This window comes from Theropithecus gelada, chromosome 12, assembly GCF_003255815.1.
Source record: "Theropithecus gelada isolate Dixy chromosome 12, Tgel_1.0, whole genome shotgun sequence".
Lineage (NCBI taxonomy): Eukaryota > Metazoa > Chordata > Mammalia > Primates > Cercopithecidae > Theropithecus > Theropithecus gelada.
Window position 1 is genome coordinate 77,548,739 of NC_037680.1, and position 15,466 is coordinate 77,564,204.

The window sequence follows — 15,466 nt, forward strand, 5'->3', positions numbered from 1 at the left end:
AATTTGAATGTTGGCCTGACTTGCTAGGTTGGGGAAGTTCTCCTGGATAATATCCTGCAGAATGTTTTCCAAGTTGGTTCCATTCTCCCTGTCACTTTCAGAAACACCAATCAGACATATATTTGGTCTTTTCACATAGTCCCATATTTCTTGGAGGGTTTGTTCGTTTTTTACTCTTTTTTCTCTAAACTTCTCTTCTCGCTTCATTTCATTCATTTGATCTTCAATCACTGATACCCTTTCTTCCAGTTGATCAAATTGGTTACTGAAGCTTGTGCATTTGTCATGTAGTTCTCATGCCATGGTTTTCAGCTCTATCAGGTCATTTAAGGACTTCTCTACATTGGTTATTCTAGTTAGCTATTCATCTAATCTTTTTTCAAGGTTTTTAGCTTCTTTGCAATGGGTTCAAACTTCCTGCTTTAGCTCGGAGAAATTTGATTGTCTGAAGTCTTCTTCTCTCAACTCGTTAAAGTCATTCTCCATCCAGCTTTGTTTCAGCTTTGTTCTATTGCTGGCGAAGAGCTGCATTCCTTTGGAGGGGGAGAGGCGCTCTGATTTTTTGAATTTTCAGCTTTTCTGCTCTGTTTTTTCCCCATCTTTGTGGTTTTATCTACCCTTGGTCTTTGATGATGGTGACATACAGATGGGGTTTTGGTGTGGATGTCCTTTCTGTTTGTTAGTTTTCCTTCTAACAGTCAGGACCCTCAGCTGGAGGGTTGGAGTTTGCTGGAGTTCCACTCCAGATCCTGTTTGCCTTGGTATCCGCAGTGGAGGCTGCAGAAGAGTGAATATTGCTGAACAGCAAATGTTGCTGCCTGGTTGTTCCTCTGGAAGCTTCATCTCAGAGGGGTACCCGGCTGTGTGAGGTATGAGGTGTCAGTCTGCCCCTAGTAGGGGATGCCTCCCAGTTAGGCTATTCAGGGGTCAGGGACCCACTTGAGCAGGCAGTCTGTCCGTTCTCAGATCTCAAACTCCATGCTAGGAGAACTACTACTCTCTTCAAAGCTGACAGACAGGGACATTTAAATCTGCAGAGGTTTCTGCTGCCTGTTGTTTGGCTATGCCTTGTCCCCAGAGGTGGAGTCTACAGAGGCAGAAAGGCCTCCTTGAGCTGCGGTGGGCTCCACCCAGTCTGAACTTCCCAGCTGCTCTGTTTACCTACTCAAGCCTCAGCAATGGCGGGCGCCCCTCCCCCAGCCTTGCTGCTGCCTTGCAGTTAGATCTCAGACTCCTGCGCTAGCAATGAGGGAGGCTCCATGGGTGTGCGACCCTTGGAGCCAGGTGTGGGATATAATCTCCCAGTGTGTTGTTTGCTAAAACCCTTGGTAAAGTGCAGTATTAGGGTGGGAGTAACCCGATTTTCCAGGTGTTGTGTCACAGTTTCACTTGGCTAGGAAAGGGAATTTCCTTCCCCCTTGCACTTCCTGGGCGATGCCTCACCTGGCTTCAGTTCTTGCTTGGTGGACTGCACCCACTGTCCTGCACCGACTGTTCGACACGCCCCAGTGAGATGAACCCAGTACCTCAATTGGAAATGCAGAAATCACCTGTCTTCTGTGTCGCTCATGCTGGGAGCTGGAGGCTGGAGCTGTTACTATTCGGCCATCTTGGAAGCACCCTTCTTATTATTTTTGAGACAGAGTCTCACTCACTCTGTCGCCCAGGCTGGAGTACAATGGCACGATCTAGGCTCACTGCAAGCTCCGCCTCCTAGATTCATGCCATTCTCCTGCCTCAGCCTCCTGAGTAGCTGGGACCACAGGCGCCCACCACCATACCCAGCTAATTTTTTTTTGTATTTTTAGTAGAGACGGGGTTTCACCATGTTAGCCAGGATGGTCTCGATCTCCTAACCTCATGATCTGCCCACCTCGTCCTCCCAAAGTGCTGGGATTACAGGCGTGAGCCACCGCGCCTGGCCTATATAATTTATTTTTGTCTCTATGTCAAAAAAGTTATTAACTAAAACGACTGGTTTTAAGGTACGAATGAGAAACTAAAAGATTTAAGAGAAAATTTGAGAAACATGAAAGCCTACTACACTCAGATAGCATTAAAAGTATCATTAAGTTATCAGTTTATTGGAGGAAAATGAAACTGGAAAATTCCAGTTGATGCATTATGGATATGCTATCTTAAAAATTAAAAAAAAAAAAAAAAAAAAAAAAGCAGGCTGGGCGTAATGGCTCACGCCTGCAATCTCAGCACGTTGGATAGGCCAAGGCTGGCAGATCACTTGAGCCCAGGAGTTTGAGACCAGCCTGGTCAACATGGTGAGACCCCACCTCTACAAAATATACAAAAACTAGCCAGGCACGGTGGTGCGCACCTGTAGTTGCAGCTACTCAGGAGGCTTAGGTGGGAGGATCACCTGAGCCCAGGGAGACTAAAGTTGTAGTGAGCCTTGATTGTGCCACTGCACTCCAGCCTAGGTGACACAGTGAGACCCTGTCTCAAAAAAAAAAAAAAAAAAAAAAGGCAATACTGTTCAACCAGGTGATCTCCAGCAAACTTACATTCAAAGACTCAAGTCTGACATCAAAATCAATCACTACTGCATTAGTTACACTAATAAAAAGTTAGAAACAATCCAAAAGTATAACATAGAAAACCCTATATTGTTTATATATTAGAATGCAATACTACTAGCTATTACAGTTCTTTTTGTCTGAAGACTTATCTCTGAGAATTTCAAAATATGTTAAATTTAAAAGAAAATAAAATCATTGCCTCATATCCATTAAAAGGGCTACTTTTTTGTTGGTAAGAATGTGGAGAAATTGAAACCCTTGTACACTGTAGGTTGATATGTAAAATGGTGCAGCTACTGTGCAAAAAGTATGGTGGTTCCTTAAAAAATTAAAAATAGAATTAGTACATGATCCAGCATTTCCACTTACGGGTATATACCCAAAAGAATTGAATGCAGGGTCCCAAAGAGGTATTTGTACACCCATGTTCACAGCTAGCATTATTCGCGATACCCAAAAGGTGGAAGCAACCCAACTGACCATCTACAGATGAATACATTTCACTTTTGTACAATGAGAAAAATTTGGGAGATTGGTTACAAACAGTGTGAATGTACCTAATGCCACTGAACCATACACTTAAAAATGGTTCAGATGCTAAACGTTTTTGTGTGTGTATGAGATAAATTCTTGCTGTCACCCATGCTAGAGTGCAATGGTGTGACTGTGGCTCACTGCAGCCTCACCCTCCTGGGCTCCAGTCATCCTCCCACTTCAGTCTTCTGAGCAGCTAGGACTACAGGCGCATGCCACCACACACAGCTAATTTTTGTATTTTTTTGTAGAGACGGGATTTGGGATTTCTTTTTTTTTTTGTTTTGAGACAGATTTTTACTCTTTTTGCCCAGGCTGGAGTGCAATGGCGTCATCTTGGCTCATTGCAACCTCCGCCTCCCGGGTTCAAGCGATTCTCCTGCCTCTGCCTCCCAAGTAAATGAGACTACAGGTGCCCACCACCACGCCCAGCTAATTTTTTGTATTTTTAGTAAAGATGGGGTTTCGCCATGTTGGCCAGGCTGGTTTTGAACTCCCGTCCTCAGGCGATCCAACCTCCTTGGCCTCCCAAAGTGCTGGGATTACAGGCGTGAGCCACTGCGCCTGGCCAAAACCAAGTCTTTAGGAAGATGTAACTATGATTAAATAGTGTAATCTGTATAAACTTTAGGAGGATATTTGGCAATATATTTCAAAACTCTTATTGTGGAAGAATGTCTAATGACAGAGTAATGTATATATGATACATTATTAACCGCAAAAAGCCTATTTATAAATAAACATAATGGTGCAAGCTTATGTGTGCCCATGCATGTATGAACAGACAGAAGATACACACTGAAATGTTAACGGTTCCATGTTCTGTAAAGCAGGCATTCTTGACAGGTACAATACTTCTCCCAATTGGGTAAAACTGGATCTTGGTACAGGGGGGAGTGTGGAAAAAAGACTTTGACATTATTAATATAATAGTCTGCGGCCCTCCAAAGGGTCACAGTAGATAAACAGATATACAGCATATATATAGTACTGAAATTTTACGGGTGGGAAAAAGTGATTAGGAGAAAATGTCTAAAAAGGCTAATTAAGGGACAATAATTTTAAAAAGGTTGAAAAACACAGGGCATGATGCCAAAAAATAAGGCAAAGCTCCCCAATCAGTGTGAGGAATGAATGAATGAATAAATAAGCAAATAAATAAATAAATAAAAGGTATGGATTTCATATGTGCTGAGTACTGATTCTCTCAGGCCTTTGAGGATGCCAGTCAAGGCCAGTAGCAGGGGTAGGACCCTGGGGTATTTGTCCTTGGTCTGTAGCATCCTCCTCTATTTATTCCATTGTGCCTCCAAATATCATTTGCTGTGAGTGCTGTTATGTGAGAAAGGTTCGTAAGCACTGAATTTCTACATCTAACATACCGCTTTTTAAAGAAATGATATTTATGATAAAAGTTTCATTTTTGGAATACTGTTTCAATCTCTTCTTAGGCCTGGCATAATAGGGAGTCAAGAACACCAAGTTTTATTTAGAATATCCTCAAAAAATGTCAACTGTCTAGCTGTGGATAGTTGATAGAAGACCCTACCCAGCCCACTAAATCTGTTGAGGAGCAGTGGTCATTTTTTGTGTAACTCTATACAGGGAGTATATGATTCTACCCCCACAGTTAATGAACTAAGTAATAGGCACAGATAACTCAACTATGATTCATCTGTGGATATTCCAATTATATGCTATTTCTATGTCGAGATTTTAAAAATGAATTGAGCTAAATCGACTCTTGAGAATCTAGAATGAGAGAACTGAAAAACCAAATTATTTAACACTGGGAACTTGATGTACATTTATAAGTATGCGAGAATAAAGCACATGTACATGAAGAAAGTAAGTGGCATAGAGAAATCAGAACAGATATACAGAGATGACACAGGGAGACCCGGAGACTCATGAAAGCACAGTTCCTCAGTTTTTAACACTGTCCCAGTTCCAACTCTCCTAGTGCCCAACAATATTGATTTCTTTCCTTGTCATTATTTTTTTAAGCTAGGTTGTGGGGATCTGTGTTCCTTGTACCCAGGAAAAACCTAACTAAAATATAATTCAAGCCTAAAAAATGTTTTATGTTAAGAATAATCTTGCAGGAATCTGGCTTCGATATAAAAATTAAAGCCACACACACAATACCAGCATCCCTGGGTTAGAACACTACTTCTTGAAATGCTCCTCCAAATCAAGATCAAGGTAAAAATAAAGTAACTTGCTTTAGAAAGTTATTTTAAATAAGTTAGAAATATATTTTTTTGTTTTGTTTTGACCTAGGATCTTGATTTGTCACCCAAGCTGAGTATAGTGGTGCAATCACAGCTCACTGTAGCCTCAACCTCCTGGGCTCAAGCAATCCTGTGCCTTAGCCTCCCAAGTAACTGGGACTATAGATACACACCACCATGCTCAGATAATTTTTTTTTTTTTTTGAGACAGGGTCTCACTTGCCCACACTGGAGTGCAGTGGTATGATCACGGCTCACTGCTGCCTCAACCTCCCAGGCTCAAGTGATCCGCCCACCTCAGCCTCCCTGGTAGCTGGGACCACAGGTGTGTGCCACCACGCCAGGCTAGTCTCAAACCCCTGTACTCAAGCGATCAGTCTGCTTTGGCCTCCCAATTGTGCTGAGATTACAGACATAAGCCACCACACATCCAGCTTCCAGCTAATTAAAAACATTTTTTTTTTTTTTTGTAGAAACGGGATCTTACTATGTTGCCCAGGATGGTTACAAACTCCTGGGGCCCAAGCAGTCCTCCTGCCACAGTCTCCCAATGTGCTGGGAGTACAGGCGTGAGCCACCAAGCCGGGCCATAAATAAATAAATATCTTAAAAATAGTACTAGCTACTCAGGTGGCTAAGCTGGGAGATCTCTTGAACCCAGAAGTTGGAGGCTACAGTGAGCTGTTTTTGCCATGGCATCACGACAGAGACCCTGTCTCATAAATAAATAAATAAATATCCTGAAAATCACTTTAGGAGTACTATGCAGCCATAAAAAGGAATGAGATCATATCCTTTGCAGGGACATGGATGAAGCTGGAAGCCATCATCCTCAGCAGACTAACACAGGAACATAAAACCAAACACTGCATGTTCTCACTCATAAGTGGGAGTTGAAAAATGAGAACACATGGACACAGGAGGGGAACACGCCACGGCCTGTGAGTGGGTGGAGGGAGGGAGAGCATCAGGACAGACAGCTAATGCATGTAAGGCTGAAAACTTAAATGATGGGTTGAAAGGTGCAGCAAACCACCATGGCACATGTATACCTATTTAACAAACCTGCACATTCTGCACATGTATCCCGGCAAAATTCAAAAAATAAAGTAAAAAGAAAATAACTTTAGAAAGGTTGGTCTATAGATTCCTTCTTACTGAAAACTATGTGCAGGACTGGTTGTTAAAAAAAAAAAAGAACTGTGGAGAAATTGAAGCAAATGCTTTTTAAATGCGAAACACGATAATATAGAACACCACTGTTTAACCTACCAGACTACTTTTGTGTATCCTATAAAGCAATTTTGCTACTAGCAGAAACATGAATGCATATTTCACCCCCTCAAATACCTTGAACATCTCTTCCCATAATTTCCACATAGTTCTGATCTTTTAAGACCTCCTGGTCATCTTCCTCCAAATCATATTCTGGCTTCTTTATTATTTTTTTGGGGTTGACCAAAAGCTGAGCTCGCTCCTTCTTTAATTTAGCTCCTATAAGAACATCCAAAGAATTAGAGCCTGACAGGTATAAATTCTTTCTAAACATTACATTTAAATAAGTAAAGAAATTATAATATTTATATTGTCATTACTTAAAAGCTGGGAAAAAAGTTTTCTCTTTGATTAAAACTGACCACTCTTCCACAGTTTATACAGTTAAAAAACAAAAAACAAAAAAACCCCCACAATCTCGAAAGTGTGTATTTTTAGGGTTCAAAATAAGCACATATTTTAAATTACAATGGGTAGTTATCAATGACTACCACTACTGAGCATTTCATTTTAGATTAGGCTTTATTGAACATTTTCAATTAAAGTTTGAAAGAATTAAACTAAAAATTAAAGCAGTTTTTATTTAGTTTTACTAACCAGATCAATCCTTTGTGCTATATTTTCAAAATAAAATGTTAAAAGTTTTAAAAGTGAAATAATCCTTAAACATTATATAATAAGCATCTCTTCAAATTGTACAATCACTTAGTACCTCCTTCTCTATCAAGAATGTGATTAAGAACATCATCATCTCCCACAAAATGAACCTCCAGCATCTTGTCTTCCTTTAATTCTGGTTTACTCATTGTTGCCAACCTAAACAAAAACAGTAAGTTACTCAAAAGTGATGAAGAATTCATATCAACCACCAAATTAAACATTCACATAATGAATACATGTCTTTATCTAGTATTTTTAAAGTCTTTTTAAGTATAAAAAATATATTATGCATTACTATATTACTATATATTCGACTGTAGGTAACTCAATTCTTTATCTAAAAAATTGGGGAGGGAAAGAGATGTCTGAGATTTGAGAAGAGCTAAATCCTATCAAGGTAGCTAAAATATACTCAGAAAAAAATAAAATATACTCAGAAAAACAATTCAAGTTTTAATGAATGCTCCAACCAATCTAGATAAGCACATTAACGGAAATGGGGTGGTTAATACATGAGTGTTTAGAAAAGTGATAGCCAAACAAAGAATAACGGTTTGGTGGATTATATTATCTGTTCACTAGAAAGCTATAGTCAATTGTGGGGAGACTGTTAAAATTCATTTATGTCCTAAACCTGGATAAAAAACCCTCAAGCACCTCCCTTTACTTTTATGGAATGCTTACCAAATAACTTTACAAATATGAATATGGCTTTCTAGGTATCTTGGTAACTAAATAGTAAACACAAATCTTTTGAACACTTAACACTCAGTTCCTCACTGAACAAACCTCCAGAGTTTGGCAAGCAAAAGTTTGATCAACTGTGACTAGTCTGACAAAATGTACTTTCAGAACTTATTATGCTACTGACCTGAAAATAACTAATGATGATTTTAACTGTTGCCAGCTAATCAGTTTACCCAAAAAATGTAAACTAAGATTCAGTGTTCTTGGTGTCTTAGTGATTTATTTTCTCTTTTCTCTTTCTTACAATCTTGTTTTCACCTTTTCTTTTGGCAGGAGAAACTATTGACTGTGTCTCTCTTTCCTCCCTCCCTCCCTTTTTTTTTTTTTTTTTGAGACAGGGTCTCACTGTGTTGCCTTAGTCTCAACTACTTGGGCTCAAGCAATCCTCCTATCTCAACCTCTGAAGTAGCTGCGATTATAGGCACATGCCACCATGCTAGGCAGGTTTTCCTCTTTTTGTAGAGACAGAGTCTCACTATGTTGCCCAGGCTGGTTTTGAGCTCTTGGAATTAAGCAATCTTCCCACCTCACCCTCCCAAACTGCTGGGATTATAGGCACGGGCCACCACAACTAGCCATTTATCTCTTCTGAGTTCATTATCTGCAGGAAGAGAACTAATTCAATGTTACCAAGTTTTATTTTGACAAGCAACATGCTTAAATGACTTGTTTCACTTTTCATTTACCTTTTAAGGTACTACACATTCTGCAGCTGCAAAATTCAGATAGAGTCACCTGTAATTGGAAAAAGAACTCAGTCAGGGTCAGCTAACAGAAAAATGAAAGCAATGGGGCAAAAACAAGTTCCACAAGTTTTGACAAGCATGATAAATAGATAACATGTAGACCTTACAAAGCTAAAGCTGTTGTAATGGTATAGTAAAGGACAAAAAGACCATTACCAATTTGGCCAGGAAGTCCTAGATACTGAGAACATCTGGATGGAGTGGGAAGATAGGAGGACAAAATTTGAGTACTTACAATGTGCTAGACATAGTTTTGAGTACTCCATATGTATTCTCATTTAATCTGCACAACTCTATGAGGTTCATACTTTGTGTACAAAGATAATAAATACTGGGCTGGGTGCAGTGGCTCATGCCTATAATCTCTGCTTTGGGAGGCTGAGGCAGGGGGATCCCTTGAGGCCAGGAGCTGAAGACAAGCCTGGTAACATAGTAAGGCCCTGCCTCTATCAAAAAAAAAAAAAAAAAAAAACAATTAGCTGGGAGTGGTGGCATGTGCCTATAGTCTACTTGGAGGCTGAAGTGGGAGGATTCCTTGAGCCCGAGAGTTCGAGATTACATTGAGCTACGATCACATTGCTGCACTCGAGCTTGGACGACAGAGTAAGACCCTGTCTCTAATTTTTTTTTTTCTTTTTTTTGAGACAGGGTCCGGGCTCTGCCACCTAGAGCAGTGGTACGCTCTTGGCTCACCACAACTCCGACCTGGGCTCAGGTGATCTGTCCACCTCAGCCTCCCATATAGCTGGGCCTACCGGCTTGTGCCACCACACCCCCGGCTAACTTCTGTGTTTTTTGTAGAAATGAGGTTTCACCATGTTGCCTAGGCTTGTCTCAAACCTCTGGGCTCAAGCGGTCTACCTACCTCTACCTCCCAAAGTGCTGGGATGATAGGAGTGAGCCACCACACCAGGTCAAAAAAATTTGTTTAAACAAAAAGTAAAAAATTGTGGACTTAGCTATGAAGGAAAAATTTTAGAAATAAAAATAAAAAATAAAGATAATAAATACTTCATCTATAACTTATGACCACTGCTTGTAAAACATGTCCTCTTGGGCCTTCTTTCTAGTCATGATACTGCTTCCTATTATGGGGAATCTGGGTATATTAGAGAAAAAGTTTAATCCATTTACATATTTGTATAAAATAAACAGGTTTTTTGAGGGCACTGTTTGTGAGGCACTGTATTAGGCACATTTATGTACACCAGCTCATTAAATCCTCAGATTCTCTCACATAGGTATTTTGCATCTCTCTCTTTATATATATAATGTCCCCAATTTACAAATGAGTAGACTGAGGCTAACTCATTAAATAATAATAACTCATTAAATTATTAATGCCAATACACACAATTATAAAGTCTATTAGGGTTGAAATCCAGGTCTGACTGATCCTAACTTCTTCTTTTTTTTCCTTCTTTTTTTTTTTTTTAAGACAGAGTCTTGCTGTGTCCCAGGCTGGAGTGCAGAGGCTCAATCTCAGCTCACTGCAACCTCCGCCTCCCGGGTTCAAGAGATTCTCCTGCCTCAGCCTCCCGAGTAGCTGGGACTACAGGTGTACACCACCACACCCAGCTAATTTTTGCACTTTTAGTAGAGATGGGGTTTCACCATGTTGGCCAGGATGGTCTCGATCTCTTGACCTCATGATTGGCCCGCCTTGGCCTCCCAAAGTGTTGGGATTACAGGTGTAAGCCACTGTACCTGGCAGATTACTAACTTCCTGACCACTCTATTACACCACATACCTCTCCTGCCATCAAATAAAAATGTTATCCTAAATGCTTGTTTTTTTTGTTGTTCTGGGTTGTTTTTGTGGGTGGTTTTTTGTTTGTTTTTTGAAACAGGGTCATTCATCTCTGTCACCCAGGCTGGAGTGCAGTGGTGTGATCTCAGCTCACTGCAACACCTCACCTCAGCCTCCTGAGTAGGTGGGACTACAGGTGTGCAATGCCAAGCCTCGCTAATTTTTGTATTTTTTTGTAGAGACGGGGTTTCCCCATGTTGCCCAGGGTGGCCTGAGCTCAAGCGATCTGCCCACCTCAGCCTCCCCAAGTGCTGGGACTGCAGGTGTGAACTACTGTGCTGAATGCTAAATGCTTGTTTTGACCTCTGAAAACCATTCATAATAGGTCTAGTTATTTCTCTACATGTCAGTTAGGGTTAGGGTATTCTATAGCCCGTAACTATAGAATGTCCAAAGAATTCTATAGTTTCTCTAACTTTCCAGTTCATTGGGTGAAACATTACTAGTTCTATCAAGCATACTTCAAAGAGCATGGCCAGAGTCAGCATAATCCACATTATTTTACTTAATTATATGCTGCCCTGTACTACAAAGGATTTGAAGCAATGACAAGGATCAAATGTGATAAAACAAATTATAAATTATAAATGCTAATAGGGAGTCTGCATCAGAAAAAATATAAAGGAAAGCAGAAAATAAAATCACAAAACGAATTTTTGGCTCTGAGCTTCCTGGTAATTAAAGGAAAAAGCAAGTAAAGGTCTGTTACATAATTCTTATTGGCCAAAGTTTAGTTGTTCTTGGGGATGGGGGGGACGAGATTTTCCAGGAAAATTTAAAAACAAATATTCTAGGCAACTGAGTATTGTCCTAGGCAATTTCCCTATGGTATTCTATATAAGAATTGCCTGGACAGAGGCAGCCTCAGTCTTGTTTGTAGCCAAGTGCATTTATACAAACATTTCCTTTTCTAATTTTGGAGCATCTTACTAAATAGTACAAAATCACCAAATTAAAGAAAATGTCCACAAAGACCTCATGAGAAACGTTTCCTTCTTTCCTTTCCAACAGTTCCTGAAAAACAAACAAACAAACAAAAAACCTAACAATCACACAATAAAATGCAATATTTAGTGACCATTATGACCCTTCAAGGCATTGCCTTGGTGCTCACCGGTCAACCCCTTTCAAGGAGTTAACTTCAAGGCAATTCAGCAGCACCAAGTGTTAGCAACACACTCTCCTTTGAAAGCAAATGAAAGATTTGCTGTAATTTTAAAAAACATAATCCTTTGAAAAAGGTTGGATAGATTAGTGGTTAAGCACCAATTTTAATATCAGAGAAACATGAGTTCCAATCTCCACTCCATACTTTATAACTGTGTGACTTTGTCCAAAGTCCTGACGATTAAATGAAATTATGTGCCTGATGTATAAAAGAGCATCACTGAATGCTCCCAATTATCGGTAATTTTTTCTTTAACCTTTTTCTTTTTTAGCTCCTTACTGCAGTACACACAGATATTTTTACTTTAAACTTCAACTTCACTATGCAGATCTCTTGTACATCTCTAACTCATTCAACATCTAACAGAAAAACTGCTCAATAAGTGATAATGCCCGTTTAACGTGCAGTGCCCTTATATAACGGTGTAGGACCGTGCTATTTTTCTTCAGATTGCAATTTAACTGGGGAAAAGTGTAACGATTCTATTAGGATTTCAATTGTAAAATGAAAAGTAACGTCTCAACATCTTTTTGATTAAAAAGCTCTACCAAAAGGGCCTGGCTTATCAACATTTTACAGCCAAGCGTGGCTCCAAGGTGACCGATCAGTTAGTTAGCAGGACACATGGGTGCCTCCAGGCTGGGATGACATCAAAGGTTCTAGCTACAGTGGTTCTGGGACGCGATCTCTTCCTCTTCATACCTCACAGGGCACTTTACCACTTTCGTTACAGATCTTCACAGTTCTCCTTTTCCAACCAGAGGGCTTCGTAAGCTGGGAATCAGGTATGTTAATATTAGGCGTCCCTTTCACAAAAGGCTTTTAACTGCTGGGCAGACTAACGAAAGGTCCTCCCAGAGCGAGCCTCTCACCTCAAGTATTAAAGGACTTTGGCCTGCGCCTCCAACCTCTGGCCAGTTGGCTGCGCTCCACCAGCAAAGGGTTCTCGAGCCCCCGGGCAGCCTGCGGGGGGCAGCGAGGCGCAGAGACCATGCCCCGAGTGCCGAGGGAAAGCCCTGAGATGCGCGACGTGGCACGCTGGGGGCCAAGCTCCGACGCGGGGCTGTGTGCACCTGGACGCGCCTCACAAGCCGCGAGCTAAGCAGAAAAGGGAGGCAGGCTGCCCCGACACCCCACTACTCACCGCTAGGTTTCCGCCTGGCGCAGATCCGGCCGCCTCACGCCGGCCTAACGACACCCCGCTGAGTCGCCGCCGCAGGGAAAGCACCTTCGGCACCAACGGGAGAAGCCAATTTCTAGTAATTCGCGCCCGACGGCAGCAGAGGTAAGGAGCCCTGCAGGCCAGCTGGGGGATGGGAAGCCTGCGTGCGGCACACCGAATCTCCCGCCCTGTTCAGGGGGCGGTGCCCGGGGAAGCCAATAGGAAGAGGAGTCGGCCAAGAGCGACGGCTCTGCCGGCCAGTCGGCGCCGGCCACTCGGCCCCGCCCATCAGGAAACCTGAGGAAAACGGATCCTTAGGCCCTGAGTTGTGGGCCTTATCTTTCCTTTCCTCTTTCCGTTTCCGGGGAAGGGAGAAGGAAGTGTTGTGTGGATGCGAGGAAGTTTGCGGAATGGCTGGCTGAGTGGTGGCTGTGTACTTGGGGTCGGGCGCAGTGGCTCACGCCTCTAATCCCAGCACTTTGGGAGGTCGAGGCGGGCGAATCACCTGAAGTCAGGAGCTCGAGACCAGTCCGACTGACATGGAGAAACCCCGTCTCTAGTGAAAATACAAAATTAGCCGGGCGAGGTGGCGGGCGCCTGTAATCCCAGCTACTCGGGAGGCTGAGGCAGGAGAATCGCTTGAACCTGGGAGGCAGAGGTTGCAGTGAGCCGAGATCGCGCCATTGCACTCCAGCCTCGGCAACAAGAGCGAAACTCCGTCTCAAAAAAAAAGTGTTCGTTGGTTTCGCCAGGTACCTTTTGAAGAAAAAGGTAATGGAAATTGATTCGTGTTTCTTTTTTAAATATTTTCTTCATTTGGCGTGAAAGGTAGGATCTTGTACATCTCCAGGGTTTGGAGTAGGGAAAAGAGACGTTAGGAGAAGCACTGAATTATGGAGATGGGATCGGACGGCTAGTGGGATGAAGAGGCTGGGGAAATAGAATGAATAGACAGAGAAAATGATTGACTTCAACTATCCAAAAAATAAAAAAGGCAAGACAGAGAAAATGAGGAAGAAAAGGAATGAACCTGGATGGGATCCATACAGTATTAAGAACAGGGTACTATTTCATTTGGATTCACTGACTCAAAACAAAACAAAACTACAGAGTACTCTGCGAATCAGAAGATAAGGATTCAGTATCTAGCGAGACACCTACAATCTCTGCATTCACTATAGTTACCTAGCACGTGAAGATATTGAACGGACAATATTGAGAAAAATGCTATTATATGGGAAGTGCATTGGAGCGCATGGTAGGAGTATCTAATTAAAAGTCCAGAAGGAGTCAGGAACAATTTTCTTGGAGGAAGGGATGTTTAAACTGAAACCTGAGTGTTGAATAGATTTAAAACTGGTCAAGAGGGGTGACATTTTCCAGGTAGAAGGTCCAAATCCGTGTAACAGCTGTGTAAAATGCCAAGCGTTGGGTCTGTTATTATGAAGGGCTTAGTTAGCCGTTAGGGCACTGGTCAGATTTGTATTGAAAGATCTTTGGATAAAGGAGGTAGGATTGGGAAGGAAGATATAGAGTCACGAGATTTGGAAGCTGTTTCGGAAATCCAGTTGAGAAAGAAATGATCGTAGCCTTGATACCTCATTATTCTATTTTGGCTAGGTGGAGTTAAGAAAACAGAAGAGAAAGGCAATTTTTTGTGCATTGTAAATAAAAAGAATTTGGGGAGTGACTAGAGACAGAAGATAAAGAGAACATAGCTTAACAGTTAACAACGATGTACTTGAAGAGTGTTTAGAAATGTGAAGATGACTATCTAGCCCAGCATACACACCTGTAATCCCAGCTACTTGTGAGGCTGAGAAAAAGAAGATTGTTTGCATCCCAGAATTCCAGGATGCAGCGAGCAGTGATCTTACCTGTGACTAGCCACTGCACTCCAGCCTGGGCAACACATTGAGACCCCATTTCTCAAAAAAGAAAAATTTGAAAAAAAAGATGAAGATCTAGGAATGTTGAATAGATATGTTCTACTTATGTGTCTTATATATATATATAATTTTTTTTTTTTTTTTTTTTTTGAGATGCAGTCTCCCTCTGCCTGCCCAGGCTGGAGTGCAGTGGCTACGTCACAGTTCACTGCAGCCTGGACTATCTATTCTCAACCAGACCTCCCACCTCAGCTTCCTGAGTAGCTGTGACTGCAGGCGCACGCCACCATGTCCGGCTAATTTTTGTATTTTTTGTAGAGAGGGGGTTTCACCATATTGCCCTGGTTGGTCTCCAACTCCAGAGCTCAAGTAATCCACCCTCCTGGGCTTCCCAAAGTTTTGGGATTACAGGAGTAAGCCACTGCACCTGGCTGTTTTTTTATATTTCTATGATGTCAGTAAACTCCCCTTCATTCCTCTTCTTTCCACATCTTGAAAAAAGGCTTCTACAGACCACAGAGGCCTTGGTGTGAGTGGTGGGTTTGGATGTAGTTTTTATGGTATATGTGTGGAAAATAGAGGGAAGGAGCTGAGTTTTGCATTTAGATTGATACTAAGATAAAAACAAAGAGCCATACCTTCAGAATGGAGACACAGGATTTGGGAGCAGCAGGAAGTTGAAGTCAGAGGGGACCATAAAATGGCAA

At 41.7% G+C, this 15,466-nt stretch overlaps 1 protein-coding gene across 2 annotated transcripts in view; it reads right to left on the reverse strand.

Annotated features, from left to right (window-relative positions):
• Positions 1-13,084, reverse strand: part of ORC2 (origin recognition complex subunit 2) — a 59,160-nt gene extending 46,076 nt beyond the window's left edge. Inside the window, exons 1-4 of one of the 2 annotated variants that reach the window (XM_025405011.1) lie at positions 12,853-13,084; positions 8,671-8,719; positions 7,290-7,393; positions 6,653-6,796 (exon numbers count right to left, since the gene is read on the reverse strand). In XM_025405011.1, coding sequence (XP_025260796.1) covers positions 6,653-6,796; positions 7,290-7,383 — 238 coding nt within the window. In that variant the 5' untranslated portion in view covers positions 7,384-7,393; positions 8,671-8,719; positions 12,853-13,084. Of the gene's footprint in view, positions 1-6,652; positions 6,797-7,289; positions 7,394-8,670; positions 8,720-12,410 lie in introns of both variants that reach the window. The other variant, XM_025405012.1, reaches the window with a different exon arrangement.
• Positions 13,085-15,466: the final 2,382 nt, after the last annotated feature.